Source organism: Aulonocara stuartgranti (genome assembly GCF_965226115.1).
Source record: "Aulonocara stuartgranti genome assembly, chromosome: 3".
Classification (NCBI taxonomy): Eukaryota; Metazoa; Chordata; class Actinopteri; order Cichliformes; family Cichlidae; genus Aulonocara; species Aulonocara stuartgranti.
The window spans coordinates 42,392,887-42,410,533 of record NC_138941.1 but is presented as its reverse complement, the minus strand read 5'-3'; the positions used below and the strand labels follow the sequence as shown (position 1 = coordinate 42,410,533).

The 17,647-nt window shown below is 45.3% G+C and overlaps 2 protein-coding genes across 3 annotated transcripts in view; one reads left to right on the top strand and one right to left on the bottom strand.

Annotated features, from left to right (window-relative positions):
* The first annotated feature begins 149 nt into the window (after nt 1-149).
* On the top strand, nt 150-13,377 carry prkd4 (protein kinase D4). 2 transcript variants are annotated; one of them, XM_082526436.1, is made up of 19 exons: nt 150-309; nt 703-869; nt 4,159-4,297; nt 4,901-5,032; nt 5,132-5,286; nt 5,457-5,652; nt 7,093-7,176; nt 7,695-7,848; nt 8,120-8,243; nt 8,369-8,446; nt 8,835-9,045; nt 9,158-9,183; nt 9,262-9,334; nt 9,609-9,715; nt 10,854-11,015; nt 11,163-11,261; nt 11,335-11,602; nt 11,933-12,018; nt 12,211-13,377. In XM_082526436.1, exons 2-19 carry the CDS (start codon nt 714-716, stop codon nt 12,373-12,375), a joined length of 2,415 nt encoding a protein of 804 aa, XP_082382562.1. In that variant the 5' UTR covers nt 150-309; nt 703-713; the 3' UTR covers nt 12,376-13,377. The 2 variants fall into 2 exon arrangements, with proteins under 2 accessions (XP_082382562.1, XP_082382561.1); XM_082526435.1 differs by having other exon boundaries at nt 9,158-9,334.
* actn3b (actinin alpha 3b) overlaps nt 12,508-17,647 on the bottom strand; it is a 36,902-nt gene continuing 31,762 nt past the window's right edge. Inside the window, exons 15-21 of the mRNA XM_082526434.1 lie at nt 17,408-17,590; nt 16,695-16,829; nt 16,347-16,526; nt 16,088-16,234; nt 15,804-15,869; nt 15,520-15,678; nt 12,508-13,977 (exon numbers count right to left, since the gene is read on the bottom strand). Of these exons, the coding sequence (XP_082382560.1) occupies nt 13,819-13,977; nt 15,520-15,678; nt 15,804-15,869; nt 16,088-16,234; nt 16,347-16,526; nt 16,695-16,829; nt 17,408-17,590 (1,029 nt within the window). The 3' untranslated portion in view covers nt 12,508-13,818. The remainder of the gene's footprint in view (nt 13,978-15,519; nt 15,679-15,803; nt 15,870-16,087; nt 16,235-16,346; nt 16,527-16,694; nt 16,830-17,407; nt 17,591-17,647) is intronic.

Here is a 17,647-nt window from a genome sequence, read left to right as displayed (position 1 = left end):
GTCTACAAAGGCGAATGTGCACGCTGAATTGTTTTAACCATTTCAAAGTACGTGTGTGTTTAAGTTTTGACAGCCAGGGTGTGGGGTGTTAACCGTACGCTGTGCTTTTTGCAGCCTTCACAGAGGTGAGTGCTTCTCTTGTTACTTCCTGTTTCTCAGACAGCCGAGCCCCACAAAAAGGAAACCAGACCAACCAGCAGCTCATGATGAGCCTCGGCAGCACCATGATAGATTGATCAGCTGTTGTGCTGTTGAGACGCAGTCCTTCGATCGTCGAAGACAAAGACCAGACCAAGATTAGACCGTAAGGTTGGTGCTTTTTAGTTTGTTCTTGATCTGATTTAAAAATAACTCTTTGTTTATCCTGATCAAAGTATTGTGTAGTAAGTTATGTCCTATTATATCAAAGCTTTTACAACAGAAGTCTTTTTAGTCGAAGAGAGCATTCGCTGCTTGAAATATCCTTCTATTTCGGGCGATGGTGAGATAAAGATCTCTTATTGAGAAATTGGGGTGTTCAGTTTTAGACACCTGAACGTTAAACAGGAACTATTTCAAACAAGAGCTATAAGGTTAAGATGGAGTAGATTTCCAGGGGCCTGCGTAGTGCTTTGTTTTGGAGTTTCACGTTGAACCTCTTCAGCTTTCTCTCAGGTCACACCTTCAACCCCACATTAACTTGATCCACTTTTCCTCCTGCAGGCTCTCTCTCCATGTCTACACTGACTCCCTCGAGTCCCAGTAGTCTCACAGCACCGGTTCTGGTCCAGTTCCAGCTGGGTCTGTTCAGGGAGGTGGTTCGAGTCCCTGCGGGCAACCTGAGCTACCGTCATGCCCGGAGGTTGGCTGCTGAGGTCATAGAGCGCAAGGTAACCGCACGGGGTGGCGTTGTTTCCCGGCTCGAAAGCACTAAGACACGAGGAGGTGGGGCGGTATTATACATCTGATCGTCTGTGAAGGTTCTCAGTCATCCAGGTCATCGTAGCCAATCAGCCAGAGTTTCATCCGAAACTCTGGCTGATTGGGACCCACACCCAGTTTCACACCTTGGCTCAGGCGATTAGAGGATCATCAGGGGGTCCTTTTGTCCCTCTGTGGGGGGAAACTCCCACTAGGTTTATATCTGGGACTCTCCACCATTTGACCTTAGAACTGAAGAAGCTTCTCGGATGAGAGGTGAAACGTCTTCAAGCAACTTAAAGAAGTCCAGACGCTTTTCTTTGCAAGCTCCTTTGACTATACATCTGATCATGAAGAGTTCATCATCAGTCACGAGCGTTAAAGAGGCCATGCACCAGTTTTAAAATGGATGTTTATCTATGTTTTATTCTTACAGACACACACACACACACTCACAGTAGTGTGTTGTCAGATGAGCCGATATCAAAGAGAGGGGTCTTCTCAACCACACAACTGTAACAGCGAGCAAACATGTGCCACCTCCCAGAAATTCAAACGTGTTTATGAGGGGCAGCCAATGAGAAGACAGTTTGCTTAAACAGAAAGTCGGGAGAGGTGCTAAGGATGAAGTGAGGGCCATTATATGCAAAGCTACTGTAACACAGAGTCCAACAATATTAAATATATGGAGCTGGACAATAATAACTTCATAGAGTTGTACAAAAACAAAAAGCGAAAGTGCATAACAACCTGCAGATGTGCGAATCTGAAAGCCGTCACTATTTAGGAGGCACGAGAGATGCTCATGAAAGAGCCTTTTGAAATGCATTGTGGGTATTCTGTTGCGGCATTTTTTGGTAGTTGGACCAATTCTAGAGAAGTGTTATCGTCTTCAGCTGCAGTTGGGGTTTAAAGCACTTTAAAGAGAGCAGCTTTTTCTGAGTCGACCTCATTTTTAGCTGGTAGCCGTGCAGATTACGTCTAGCTTTGTTCTGTTTCCTTTTTTTCTTTTGTTTTGGAGTTTTTGTTTTTTTTAACTGCCATTCGATACTGGTCAAAACTGACTGACATGTGGTTTGCTCAGATGCCACAGCTGTAGGAACAAACTGCGTGCAAAGAGTCAGAAGCGAGAAGGTGATGAAAAAAGATATTAATTAGAATGAAGTGCTGAGCTGTCACAACGCGCCCTGACCCATAACACAGTCCCACTTGGAAAATATTGTGATGATGTTTCAAATCTCTCAGGCCTCTCAGAACTGTCAGGAAGTGGACTATGAAAGGTCAACTTATTTATGAAGGAAGGTAATGTAGGTTTGTGCATGGAGTGTGGTTTTTGTCTGCAGAGTTTGGTGGTTTTGTGCTGTTGTGTATGCAGCACTCTGTATGGTGGTGTAATTTCACCAACATTTAGTATTGTGAAGTGGGTGTCACCCAACCACCTTCAGATTTTTGAGGGTGTTTGTGAATACAATTTGTTCCGGAAAACTAAATGACAAGTTTTAAAAAATAGAAGATATAAACTCGCCATTTAACAGATTTTCTCCACCCACCAGAGATGTATTTAGAATTAACGGGTACTCTATACTTGTTTATACAGTAAAATCTATACCCAAGTGCCAGCGCACAGACGGTGGAGTAAAACTGTAGTTGAGGTTAAATAAAGAAAGTTGTGAATTGCAGGTGTTGCAGGGGCTTCATCTCACTGTCACTGGGCTGGTCTTTGCACTTCCTCGGTTACAGGGACTGTGGTCGACACGAGCGCACAAAACTTTCCAACCACAGCTTCTCCCCTCTGACTGAGACGCGTCTTGAGTTTCCAGGCAGTAGGTCAGCTCATCGTGTGTGTGTGTGTGTCACTTGTGCACGTTTTACATTCATTATAGTCACTGTGTCAATGATGGGTGAACACCCGCATCTCCAACACTGAAACCTAGCAGGTATTTGCTTTACCTTTAGGGTCACATAAAGCACAATTCCACTTATGCACTTTGAGGCAGGGGGGAAGTAATGGACACATTAGGTTTGTTCTATTGGTGTAAATGTTCGCCTTAATAACGCAATGCTTTGCATCACCTGAATGAGTACTGCTGTTAGGAATGGACATGGTCGGCACCAACGCTCAAGCAGGCTGTGGAGTTTGATGCTCAGCTGTTCTATCCCCAACACCATCACGCCACCTTCAGCAGCTAGAGCCATCGATGAATTCAGACCCTACCATCAAAATGTTCCAATCGAGACTCGTCAGACCAGACAACATTTTTCTGATCTTCTGTTGTCCAGTTTTAGTGAGGCCTGTGCGAACTGTCACGTCGGTTTCCTGTTCTTAGCTAGGAGTGGCTTCCTGTGCGGTGTTCTTCTGCTGTAGCCCATCTGATTCAAGGTTTGATGTGTACGCTCTTCTGCATACGTTGGTTGTAACGAGTGTTTATTTGCCTTCTTGTCAATATGAAACAGTTCGGCCCAGAGAACTGGTTAGACATGGTTGTGTGGAAAAATCCCAGCTGATCAGCAGTTTCTGAAATACTCAGACTAACCTGTCTGAAACCAACAGCCATGCCACGTTAAAGTTACTTAAATCACGTTTTTTCCTCATTTGTGGCTCAATTTTAACTTCACCCGGTCGTCTTGATCGCCACGTGCTGAAATTCACTGAGCTGCAGTATGATTGGCTGATTAGATAGAGCAGTTGAACATGTTTAAATAATGAATTGACCTGCAGTGTCACATCTTTGAATCTGCTGTTCTTATCATCCCTAAATGATGATTCAGATAGAAAAGCAAAGCTTGAGCTACTTCGCAGCCTTCTTATCTCTCTTCCTCAGTCGTACTTTGGCGACAGATGCACACAGATTATTTATTTCTATAACGCTGAACGTGGTGGAGTCACTCTCTACCTGTGGTGCATCACTCAGGTTTCCCTTCAGAGCTGTCTTCAGTCTGCATGCTCATCTTAATGTGGTTTTGTTCTTTACCGCCGTGCAGACGTGAAAATGGAAAATCACGACTGACAGGCTGCAGGTGGCTTTCTTTGCTGTGTCCAGTTTCCCAAACCACACTTGTTCTGATTTCAAATATTTAAATTACTCCATTTGTGGAAAAACTTACTCTTTTTTCCCCCATATTGCTTAATAACTTGTTTCATTTACTCAGAAAGCAAATCGTCACATTACCGGAGCCCTTCTGGGGGTTTAAATTGATCTTGTTGCTTCAATAGTGACTCAACCTGAGACTGCGGTTTTTGTTCCTTCGCGTGTTTAGGCTCCAGACTGCAGTGTGGTGGGTGTCGGGGAGAAGATTCTGCTGTTCAGACATCAAGCCGCCTCCGAGCAGTTGCTGCAGCGGCTGACCGACTCCGACGAGCTGCAGGATGGCGACCTCATTGAGGTCATCGTTTCAGGTTAGTGTTTGAGGTTTACAGAGGCAGGTGGACACTTGGTGAGATTTGGTGGTACTACGTGTACCTCATTTGTTTGGGTGACATATAGTTTATTCATGCATGTAAAATGCTGTTTCTGTCCAGGGGTTTGGAGAGAAGCTCTTGAATGGTAAATGGCCTGTATTTGTATAGCGCTTTACTAGTCCCTAAGGACCCCAAAGCGCTTTACACTACATTCAGTCATCCACCCATTCACACACTGGTGATGGCAAGCTACATTGTAGCCACAGCCACTCTGCGGTGCACTGACAGAGGCGAGGCTGCCGAACACTGGCGCCACCGGGCCCTCTGACCACCACCAGTAGGTGGTTTTAAATGGTCAGTTTTAAATGAGTCCAACTCTCCTACTGTTCCAAACCTATTTTCACGGGGGGCAGTGGGCGGGCGGACGAAGTTAAAACTGCTTGTTTCAGACGAGTCGAGCGCCTGCACCAAGGACCAGTATAAGACAAATGAGGATTATTTTGAGCTGTGAATCATGCAAAGCTACTATAGCGGAGTCTTAGCAGTAAATGCCTGGAGTGTGGATGTCTGTTGGTGTAACGAGTCCTCTCTGTGATTCAGGATCAGCCTCCGTGACGCAGGTGACGATGCGTCCACACTCCTTGGCGGTGCAGTCGTACCGGACCCCCACTTTCTGTCACCACTGTGGAGAGATGCTGTGGGGCCTCGTTCGGCAGGGTTTAAAATGTGACGGTAAAGGCGCTTTCACACTTCATCATGTGGTGGTATCGTCTCTTCACTGATACTTGAGTGTTGTTAAAGTTTTTTGTTTTTACTTTTATCTCTTTACAGGTTGTGGATTAGACTTTCATAAACGCTGTGCTTTGCAGTTGCCCAGTAACTGTAGCCGAGCACGGCGTCAGGTTAGCACCAGCTTTTCCCTGTTTCCACCCCGGCGACCTCGCACACACTCGCTGTCCAATCAGGCAGGCGGGAGTCTAGAAGAGGTGAGGAACTGCTGTGATTGTAAAGCAGATAAGTGTTTTTGCAACCCTGGATTTGTTTGTTTCTCCAACACACCTGTAACCTTTACTGGTATAATCGAATCACATATTCACACAATAGATTTCTTTCAGTTATTCTAAGTTGATATCTTTCACTTTGCATCTTTCTCCAGATCAGCAAGTCCAAGCCCGCGTCCAGGCCTCCATCCTGGGCCGAGGCTCCGGTGTGGCTGGGAGTCGGGTACAGCGACTGGAGCAGGGCTCAGGTCCCTCACACCTTCCACATCCACAGCTACACCAAACCCACCGTCTGCCAGTACTGCCACCGGCTGCTCAAAGGCCTCTTCAGGCAGGGGCTGCAGTGCTCAGGTGAGAAGGAGGAGAAAAACTAAGCACATCCCATGTTTCAGTAACTTGTTCAACCTCCTTTAGCAGCAATAACTTGTATTATTCATGTCCTGTGTGACTTTATCAGTTTCTCACATTTTTATGGGAGAAATTGCGTCTGACTTTTTTTGCAGCGTTGTTTCAGTTCACTGAGGTTTGCAGCGATTCGTTTATGCATAGATCTGTAGATTTGCTGCTGTGCTTGTGATCATTGTCCTGTTACATGATTCAACTTTGTCTAAGCTTTATCTGTCAGACAGACGGCATCATATTTGCCTCTACAATACTTCGGTATACTCTGGTGTTAATGGTCGACTCAGTGACTGCGACGTGTTTGGTTTCCTCTCAACGTGGTTTTGTGCATCTCGTCAGTGCAAAGGACGTTGTTCCAGAGGTCTGGTGGTTTGTTCAGATGGAACTTTCCAAACATCATCTGTGCTCCAATGTTCTAATTAGAGAGAAGAGGCTTTGTCTCCAAACAAGCCATACTCCGTCAGTCTTTTTCTAATTGTGCTGTCAGCCAGCTGTATCAGAAAGTAGATGGCATGCATCTACTGCAGTGAGACTCTCTTGCTGTGACGCCATGACAGGATGTAAATATTAATGGTTTACACCTCAGCTGAGCTCTTATTTTAGCCAGCTGCACGTTTCGTTTGGTAGAAGGAAATTAGCACAAGACAGCACAAGTGTTAAGAGAAGGTTGACGTCGCTGAAAAACCCCCATAACAAACCCAGTCTACGTCAGGGTTGGTGGACTTAGTCCATTTAGTCAATAGGAAATGAGAATCACATCAGATTTCCTGTAAAATGTATTTCCCGCACAATTTGGCTCACAGGAAGTTCTCTACAAGTGCACAGAAAGTTTATTAGTCTCTGCAAAGTTTAGTCCTGCATAATTTACACTTGTACAAGTGAGCTGCCACACAGCTGTCTCACCACAACCTGCTGGCCTGGATCTCGACACATGTGGTCTAAAGGTATAGATAGCACAACAGGTCACCTTTGAATCTTATTGTCACCCACTCCTGTGAAAGAGTGGGTGACAGGCCTCCTTCTTTACAAACCTGATAATGTTATGCGTTCAGATCTTGTGGCCATTTTTGGTGCTCTGTTCCTGCAAAGCTTTGACTTTGATTAGTAATGCTTGACTTGGAGGCTCACGATTACACAGCAAACACTTGTTTTGTCAAGGAGCTTGTGTATCCCACGTACTTACGTAAGCAGATTGGGTTGAATCTAATTTTACCTAAATGCCTGGATGTGTCGCAGATGTCTCGAATCTCAGACGACATTCATTTTCATCACGAAAAAAGCTGACCGCAATATTCTGACTCATGAGTTTGTATCTTTCCAGACTCCAGCACTCTTCCTTTTTCTGTCAGCCTTTTTAAACCTCCCACGTCTCCTCCATGGTTTTTCCAGACTGCAGGTTTAACTGCCATCGGCGCTGTGAGCCTTTAGTCCCCAGAGACTGTCCCGGAGAGAGGAACGGCATGAACGGGGAAGGTGAGTGACGGTCCCTGGAGGTCTGAGGTCTGGTTTTCATTTCATATTCTGGGCTTGTGGCTGTGTTAGACCATGGCTCTTTGAAAAGGGGCCTGACTCTGATGCTGTCAGCATGAGTCGAAGCTGATTCACCCTGTTTCCCAGGAACATTTGATAGATTCAGGCCTCACTCTAAATTAGCATCTCAGAAACGTCACATTCCTCCGAGTAGCGGTGATGATTAGCTGCATGATGAGTCAGGTAAACTGAGCCTGATGAGAAATGAGATGAAATGATTTCACCAGAGAATATGTAAAAAAGAGAAAACAAAGACGGGTAACTGATCAGCAGTATTTCAGATGCATTTTAAGTCATTTATTGAGAAAAATCTGACATTTTCTTTTGTTCGGTTCATCTTGAACTTATTTGTTTGCTATTTTTACCTCATTATTTGTTGGTATTTTATGGCCCTAATCGTGTAAATAATATAAATAGAATTAAATGTAGCTGTTCATTAGTTGCTGATGTCACATTTCCAGAGAGCCCAGCAGCTGATAACAGCTGCCAACCAGACTTGGAGGACAATGAGTCAGTGATCACCAGCACCACAGAGATCTGCGACGATGACATGTTCACCGATGATGACTCACAGGCAGAGACCGGGGAAGTCGAGCAGCTGCGAGAGCCGATGAGGTCAGAGGGGCACTAAGTTTTTCTGATGATCTAATCCCAGCTAAAAGCTGTCTGCTGGTGCAGACAGCGTCCGAACGATGTCAGGCGTCTGAATCACACGTCGCCCAAATTCACGTATTATAAAACAGACGTTTATCGTCCCTGTCGTTTATATCTGGGTTTTCTCGGCTTTGTTTGTGGCGCACGCTGCCACCTAGAGGCGACTTCTGTTTAATTCACCATCTCCAAACGGACCTTTATTTTGTCCTCCCTCTCTTTTTCCGCCCGCCAGTCCTTGTTTCAGCAGCAACATCCCCCTGATGAGGCTCGTCCAGTCGGTGCATCACACTAAGAGGAGAGGCGGAGGAGTCCTGAGAGAGGGGTGGCTGGTCCACCACACCAACACAGACACATTGGTGAGGAACACACTCTTTCAGATCTGGAAACGTTCAAAAAAGCAAAATGTTTTGCTCAGGTTATGATATTTGTGAAGCAGAATCACATTTTCATCGGCTTTTAACTCGGTCGTGTCTTTACTCAGAGGAAACGCCATTACTGGATCTTGGACTGGAAGAGCATGACTCTGTACCAGAATGAAAACACCACGAAGTTCTACAAGGTATGATAGTTGCATGATATAAGACGGAAACAGACAAAGCAGCATCCTGTGTGCTGCACGCTCACTCCCACTCGTATCAAAGGCCTCTGTCATTAACATGTATGCAGAAATGTTCCTGCAGTGTGCCAGTGTTGTTCCTCCCACTGTGTCACTGTGTAAACAGTGCAAACATCCACCGAGGCAGCTCGCGCTCTGAGCAGTGTTTACTTTAAAGAGGACAGTATTGTATTTTGTGTATGTTCATTTTATCTCCTTCGTTTTAAACGTACTTTAAGAAGTTTGTAGTGCAGTGAAAATCAGACAATGATAGCCTGACAGATGTTACTTTGATTATAGAAACATTATGTAGGAGCAGGCCATGGATAATAGCTTTAAACCTCCTCTGCAGGAGATCTCTCTGTCCGAGGTGCTCGGGGTCCGAGGCCCCACCCAGCTCTCCGTGCCACCATCAGACGGCAGCGCTCACTCGTTCGAGCTGGTGACTGTGTCGCTGGTGTACTGCGTGATAGCCGGCGAGGAGGGGGCAGCCTGGGAGAGCGCCATCCGGCAGGCTATGATGCCAGTGGAGAGCAGCAGAGGACACAAAGATGAGATCCAGGGTGAGTCAGAAAACATCAGATATTAATATCAGATCTTACTCTGAATATGGTAACAGTGATGGATATGGACCCGCAACATTCAGTTAACAAGACTTCCTCTCTCTGATTACAGATCAATACCGATACAGACGCAATGCGGTAAGATTTGAGCGAGTTTATCGTGCACACGTTAGAGGAGTGTTACAGAGTGTCGAAGTGTGTTTGTGTGTGTTTCAGGACATCAGCTCGGTGTATCAGATCTGTACAGACGAGGTGCTGGGGTCGGGACAGTTTGGCGTGGTGTACGGAGGTCAGCTGATTCTCATTATGTTGTTATGTCCAGAGAACTGAACACGTGGAGTACAAGAAAATCCTGTTTTCTATGACTGTCACTGTCTTTATGCAGTGATCTGAAAATACACAGTACAGAAGAAACAGTTTCAAAAGACACCAAAGAAATCAGAGACTTCAGAGGCTGAAATGTTGCTCAAAACAAACTTTTTCATCAAATGTCTTTCTGTTATTGCTAAGCTACAAATGCTCCTTTGCTTCATTATCACGTCTCTTTTCTTTTTCTTCTTCAGGAACTCACAGGAAGTCGGGTCGAACAGTTGCCATCAAGGTCATCGACAAGACGCGTTTCCCCACCAAACAGGAGACGCAGCTGAGAAACGAAGTGGCCATCTTACAGGTTTTAATGCGGTTTTTATACACTTTACAAGAAATGACACAAAAAATGTAACAAGTTACTGAAAACACGTGAGGAACAAACCAGGAACAACCTGATGGTTAACCTTTAAAACGATAATCTGTGACATAATTGTCAGAAAATTCACATTTTTTTCAAACTTTTTGCCAATTTATTTAGAATGAATTAAGTATTAATTTGCATATATGAGTTTTAATTGGTATCATATTGGCCGCATTTGGCATTTTAGTTTATTTTTTCAAAATGTATTGCTTAAAAATGTGTTGTGCTCTTTATTTTGGTTTTTGAGGGGAAAATAAAATCACACTGATGATGTAAATGCCTCAAAACCTCATGCATCAAAAACGATATATTAGGCATTAAGGGGTTAAAGAGCCATTCATCATTGCTTTAATAACTCCTGATCCATTACATCACTGTAGAAGAACTAGCTTGGATATATTAGTGACAGTTACTTAATCTGGTTTAAATCCTGATGGATTAACTACGGAAGAGGATTAGGGCCACTGGAAAAAACAAATCTGAGATTAAACTCAGAATTCTGACTTTTTCATCAAAATTCAGAATTCTGACTTTAATCTCAGATTTTTTGATCTGCTGAGATTTTCCCACACAACCATCACTAGTTTACAGGGAATGGCCTGAAAATGAGACAAATATCCAGAGTCTTCTGGTAAAAACAGGCTCCTGATGTCAGAGGAGAGTGGGCCGACTGCTTTGAGCTGAAAGGAAAGCAACAGTAACTCAAAGAGCCACTCGCCAGGTGCACTCCTGTCAGCTAAGAACAGGCCTGAGGCTAAATCTGCAGTAACCGTGTGATGCTGTCATGACAGTGTGGACCAAAATCTTGCTGTGGAGGAAAAAGGAGGTCCAACCTGCCTAATAAAGTGTCTGGTGAATGTTTATTGATGAACAGATGGTTGTGGACATGATTAGTAAATAATCATCAGTTATTAGTGAGTTATTAGCACAAGTACAAATAACTGTCACATTGTTCCCGATTCCTTCCTCACTGCTTCCTCATTAACTCAACACATTTGATTGAAGTGTTGCAGATTTTCGGTTGATTTTTAGTGTTATAGTCACGATCAGGTGATTTACTGACGTGCGTGTTTTCCAGAATCTGTCGCACCCCGGCGTGGTTCTGTTGGAGGGCATGTTCGAAACTGTCGAGCACGTGTTTGTTGTAATGGAGAAGCTGCACGGAGACATGCTGGAGATGATTCTGTCCAGCGAGAAAGGTCGACTCCCTGAACGCATCACTCGCTTCCTCGTCATGCAGGTACGAGATCCCGATCTGAGAAACACTCCAGGGGTGTCTAGAGGATGTCCTTGTTTTTCTTCTTCTTGTTTTAACAAAGATGCAGGGACCTTTAATGTTTCTGTTTATCCCAAAATTAAATGTGAAATTCTCAAACGTGTGCTTCAGATTCTGGAGGCTCTGCGGTACCTGCACTTGAAGCACATCGCTCACTGTGACCTGAAACCTGAGAACGTACTGCTGGCCACTTCAGACCCCTTACCTCTGGTGGGATTTTGCACTTTAGTTCCCGATACAGCACACGGCATCTTATTTAATCAGCTCTGCCTCTGTGCCGCAGGTGAAGCTGTGCGACTTCGGCTTCGCCCGGATCATAGGGGAGAAGTCTTTCCGGCGCTCCGTCGTGGGGACTCCGGCCTACCTGGCACCCGAGGTGATCAGCAGCAACGGCTACAACCGCTCTCTGGACATGTGGTCTGTCGGCGTCATCATGTACGTCAGCCTGAGCGGCACGTTTCCCTTTAATGAAGATGAGGACATCCGGCAGCAGATCACCAACGCCACCTTCATGTACCCGCGCCAAACCTGGGCCCCCATCTCACTGGAGGGTATGAACGGTGTTTTTCTTTAGTTTTAAAACTTCTTTGTGAGCTGGGTTTACAGTTTCTCAACATAGTGATGATGAGAGTTTATTATGCTTTCCCTGTTAAAGGTTTCACACACTACAAACTCCACGTCGGGAAGTTGCCATGTCAGCCCACAGTTTTGCGTCGTTTTAAACATTTAAATATATTTTCTTTAGTTTGATCCATGTCTGCCCACACATACAGTTTATAGTGTCATGCTTGAGTCCTGTTATTCTCCTGGTTCTCCACTGGGTGGCTCCAGTGAGCAAATCCTCTTTTTGAAAATCCTTCTCCGTCTCATTTCCTCCCCAGCTGTGAGCCTCATCAATAACCTGCTGCAGGTGTCGGTGAGACGGCGGTTCACCGTGGGCAAAGCGCTGGGACACAGCTGGCTGCAGGTCGGACACTTTACAAACGCTATCATTGAGAATCGTTTAATTTTGTAGTGTGAAACAACAGAATTAACTCGATCTAGTGTTACTGCGTTCATAGGTGTTGACCAGGATGCTCAGATGCTCCTGATCAGGTTTCTAATAGTCCTGATGTATAGATGTGTATGAGTCATGCACGCTCTCCTCTCGCTACTGCAGAACTTCCAGCTGTGGTGCGACCTCCGGGAGTTCGAGCTCAGGATGGGCTGCAGGTACCTGACGCATCGAGGCGACGAGGACCGATGGCGCTTCTACGCTGCAGAGATGGGGCTGGACTTCCCCTCCCGCCTCTGCTGTGACCCCAACAAAGAATTGGACATGTGACCTCGAGCACAGAGGTTAAGGGTCGGACACTTTATCAGACTGTGCAGCTACATTTAAAAAAAAAAAAAAACATTCAGCAGTGAGGCCGCGGATCAAACGGGAGAAAAGTAATAAAGACACAAACACGTGTGGTTTTAATAATATAATTTTCCTTTTTTATTTTCAAGTTGAGGTTTTTAACATATGACTGAAAGAGTGGCATCAGTGATGAGACAGCATGAGTTAGGGATGAGGGGGAGGAGGAGGAAAATGGAGCACAGATGAGTTAAGATATCGAGATCATGCACAGGGAGGAGCCTAACACAGCGATCGTCGTGGCTGACCTCTTCTCTTCAAATGCTACCCTAAACCCTGTGTTGTGAGTACGCCTGCTATGGTTCCACGTACAGTTTTGATTCTTCCAGTTTCATCCACAACTTTCCTGATGCCCTGTCTGACACCTCTCTCTGTCTCTGTCCCCCTTCTCCTCGTAATTTTACAATTAGCCCAAAAAAAGGCTAAAAAAAGGAGTTTAATAAGAGAGGCGTGTGGGAGAGGTCGCTCTCTCTGGCCATAACAGCTCATCTTTCTGTATCCGTTCCCGAGTCACCGCCCAGCCACGGCGCTCTCCTCCCGTTCCCCCCACCTGTGTCTTTTAATACTCGGCGCTCCCATTCGTCCTCCGTGTGTTCCTGAGTTTCTTAAGGCTTTAAGATCTCCAGGTTAAATCGCATCTTTGCTAACATTCAGGTTTCACAGTGCTGTGGTGAGAGTTTTCAGTAGCACCCGACAGGCCTCGCTCCTCTGCTGACTGAACTCGTGAACGGGCTCCTGCGGGGGTTCGTGTGAGGGCGAGTCGGTGACTCAAAAGGCCGTTTTTTTTTTTTCTAAACTTCAACATAGCATGCATCTGCACAAATACACAACCAACCAAGCCAACTGACCAATCACGTTTTCTTCTTTGATCACCCTTCTACAAAAAAAAAAAAAAAAAAAAAAAAGGAGGAGAGGGGAAGAGCACACGGCTTTGCTCAAAAATAATCTAACTTTCGTTCTCTCTCGTTGCCTCCTTCTCTTTAAAGCCTTGTGAAGGCAGGTATGTCATTATGTATGCTGCTTACATAAGTTCAGTGCAATAACTGGTACACCTGTTTTTTCTTCTTCTTTTCTTTTAAACGAGAGAGGAGCTGAGCAGCCTGAACAGAGTTTGTGAGGTCTGAGCAAAGTCTTCTGCTCTTCCCCTCTGAGCAGTGTTCCTGTGTTTTAAAAAGAGGGATGGGCGGAGTTAGGAAGAGGGGAATAAAGTTAAGATTTGAGAAGGTGGTGGGGGAAAAAAAAAAGAATAACGTGTTTTAAAGGGACAGTGGAAGGGTTTAAAATCGCTCTCTCCAGACAGGAGAAATAAGAGAAGCTGGGAAGAAGGGGTGAGGAGGAGGAGGAGGACGTGAAGAGAAGCAGCTGCGCTTATAAGTCGCTCTCTCCGTAGAGGGCACTGGAGAAGGAGATGTAGTCCAGGGCGCCGGAGGGACAGTCCGGTCCGACGTACCTGGTCATGCGGGTGATGCAGTACTCCGCCTGCTCGGGAGGCAGCTCCCTGCGCAGCTCCTCCACCGTGATGTAATTCTGCGGGAGAGAGAGAGGGGGCGAGGTGTGATTCACGAGGAGCTATTGTCTCCTGTTACAAATGTACTGGTGCATCTGTGAGGATCGGAGAACGATGACTCAAGGTTCAGGCAAACAGTCCTGCAGTTCGAATTTGGAAAGATGAAAACCTGAATTTAAATTACGGACTTGCTGTTGAAATAAAGCTGTACAAGATAAATCGCGATGTTTCTCCCAGATTTAAGGGGAAATTTTGCTCTTTGTTTCGATCGGGACACTCAGAGAATCCGGGTTGCGTATGTAATCAAAGAAAAAGCTTGGAGTGAGATAAAGAGTGCTTCTGTATAATTTCTTCCTTGCATACCTGAGTGAGTTGCCTCAGTTTGGACTGAGTTATTTGGGGATATAAGCATTTAGGTGCCACAGCATCACCTCCCCTTGCCAGAGGTGTTTTCTATGAACGTGAACATTTCAAAAAGTCTCATCAACCTACATACAAAGTATCAACACATCAGTGCCGATACAATCATACCGATGACCAAAAACCTGATTTGTCAGATTTGTTTTTGTTTAATTTATTGAACTTGTTATAATTAAGCCAAATTATACTATTTATATAGCCTGTTGGGTTAGAAACCATATTCATTAATAAGAAATATGCTGTCTCATAGTTTTTCTTTCAGCTTTCGAAAGCTGGTTTCTTGTTTATTGCTTAAATTTTCACTTCACAAAGCCGACTCCAGCCTGGGTCACTTACAGCCTATCCAGCAACTTGACTTTCTTATAACAAAACCACAGCGCTCCTGGATCACAGCTAATACGTTACTCTCACTGTAAATAGATACTGTATCAGTGGTGACAAGGTGTTTGATACCAGAGCCTTTATGTTATCCGTTTGTGGTCTGAGTTCCCCAAACTCAGTGATTTCTAAAGTGTGGGCTACGAATGAAAGTATGTACAGTTACATATTTATATGAATGTATTTATTTATATAAAAGGTGAATGCAAACTGGTAACAGGAGGAGTTGACTGTGATGTTACTCATTACTCTGAGTGTCCCAGTGGTAGGTGGGTCATACTTAGGATTTAACTCAGCATATGACTGTGTAGCATTAGAGATTTATAGCCAACAGTCTGTGTTTTTATGTTGTTTTTTTAAATAAAATTTTCAAGGATAAACGTCACTGTCTCTTGTGTTGATTTCAGATCCATTGAATTTTTTTGTTTTTTGAAGGAGTGCAGTAGCACTCTTGACTTTGGCAATGGCTGCCCTAACCGGTCACGTTTGGATGCAGGCTAACCATCGGAATTTGAAAGGAAATTATGCATTTCTGAAATGCAATAAACTGTAAATCTGTAAAGGTTTTATTAACATCAGCACTAAAAATGTGTGCCGGGAGCTTCGCTACATGAGTTTCCCTGTCTGTGTCGCTCTTTTTATGTGCCCCAGTACTTTTGTCCATATCAATGTGTCCTCTGGCTGCACTGGAAGCTCTGTACAGGCTAAATAAGAAGACCAGTTAGATGATATAAGGTAAGAAGATGCTGTATCCATCTGCTCACCTTGTCTGAAGCCAGGATCTTGAAGGAGGCCATGACTTGTTCTGCAGTGTCGGTCTCGGCGGTCTCACGGGTCATGAAGTCGATGAAGGCCTGGAAGGTCACAACGCCCGTGTTGTTGGGGTCCACCAGGGTCATGATACGTGCAAACTCCACCTCACCCTGTCAGCAAAAGCAACAATCAGCAATCGTTACTGCGCAAACGAATCAGTAAATCCTTATAGTTTACATTTGAACTACGCTCAAGTTGTTGTACAAGTCAAGCCTATGAGCGCCTGACCACTGACCAGATCGTAACCCATGGAGATGAGACAGGCACGGAAGTCGTCTGGGTCCATCATGCCGTTTCTCTTCTGCAAAGGAACAGCACAAAGTATCGCTTTCATTACTGTGCCAAAGAGTCGTAGTAATTAATGAATTCACTCATTAGTGATGCTAAAACATCAATGAGCATGAACTTAAGCGACGTATCGAAACTTTTTCAGCCTCTTAAATAGGAAATGCCAAAGGAAAAGTTTGAAAACTATACGAAGCACCGCTCTCTTCTCCTCGACCTACGGTGTCGCCTCACCCTGTCGAAGTGGTTGAAGGAGGCCCTGAACTCGTTGAGCTGCTCCTGGCTGATGCCCTTGGCGTCGCGGGTCAGGATCTGGTTCTCCACCTCGTTGATGGTTCTGGCGATAGTGGTGAGCAGCTGCTCCCAGCCCACACGGATGTGCTGCAGTGGAGAGGGAATGGGAGGAAATTAAAACAGAGGTAGCGTACGCTTTGAGTAGAGAGGAGTGAGAGCTAAGCCCATCTGCAGATCGCGCTGCGGTCTGCATGCACACCTCCATGGTGTAGTTGGTGTGCTTGTTGTCGAAGATGAGGGACTCCTGGATGAGCTGGTGGTCTCCCTCCAGTTTGTCGATGTTGGATTTGTAGTTGATGATGTTCTGCTCGTACTGCTTCAGGCTGTTCATCTGTTCCTCCAGGGAGCCGGCGATGTCCACAGACACGTGGCTGATCTCCTGCAGAGACAGGAATCAATGAGGAAATGCGGCACTCACCATACTTTCACATATTTTACTGCATTATTTTGTAGCAACAGCTGAGCGTTACTGTTCCCACAGATCACGTTGATCCGACCGTGCAGATTTACACACAGCACTGGTTACCCAAGCACCCCCATCTCGTACCTCCATCTTGGTTTGAATCCAGGGTCCGATGATGTTGGCCTGAGCGGCGAACTGGCGCCTCAGTCTCTCATTGGCCTGCTGCCTGGCCACCTCCTCCTGGAGCATTTGGTCTCTGAGGGGCACGAAGTGCTTCACCTGCACACACAGTTTATATCTGGTGACTGTGTGTAACTTACATTATTACAGTTTACTTAAACATGTTGTCACCTCTTCCATTTCTACGCTTGCATCACTGCATCTTTAAATTAACTGAATGTTGCTGTCACTTTTTCCAAGTCTGTATACATAGTTTTTCACTCCAGATTGTAACTTCATGATTGCCCAGATAGAAAGAAAAAAAAATTGTTTCTTGAGCACAGATGGTCTGATGTGTGTCGCACTACGGCTGCACCGACAGGCTGTCCTGTGGAGTTATTTTGATTTCCCCTGAGAGCCTCACAGCCAGCAGTGCTGAGTGTCACTCTAACCCACATGTACTGTACTATTCCTGACCTGTCGCTATCTTTGCACTGTGCTAATATTAGCTGGATGACCAAATGGAGTGTACACACAGAGAGAGAGAGAGAGCCAGGTTGACATTTGCTGCTACATAATGCTAACTTGCTGAAAGCAGATTAAAGAGCAGCCACGCTCCTCATTGTGTCTGCGATATAATAATTAATTTGCTCCTTCTACAAACGCTGTGTTTGTGGGGTCCGTTTGACTTGACTCACAGTGTCCCACTTAGTGCTGATGTCCTGGGAGGAGAGGTTGGTGTACGGGTTGATCCCGGACAGCTTGATGCCGTAGGTCTGGGCGATCTTCAGGATCTCGTTGTGGATGCCCAGAGTGGCCATGCGCTCCTTGTCGGCCTCGGGCAGAGTAGCCTTGAACTGGTCGTGAGCTGTGATCAGACTCTGTGCGGGAGGAAAACAAATATAAGGTGGTGTATTAGAAAAAAGAAAGACAGAGTG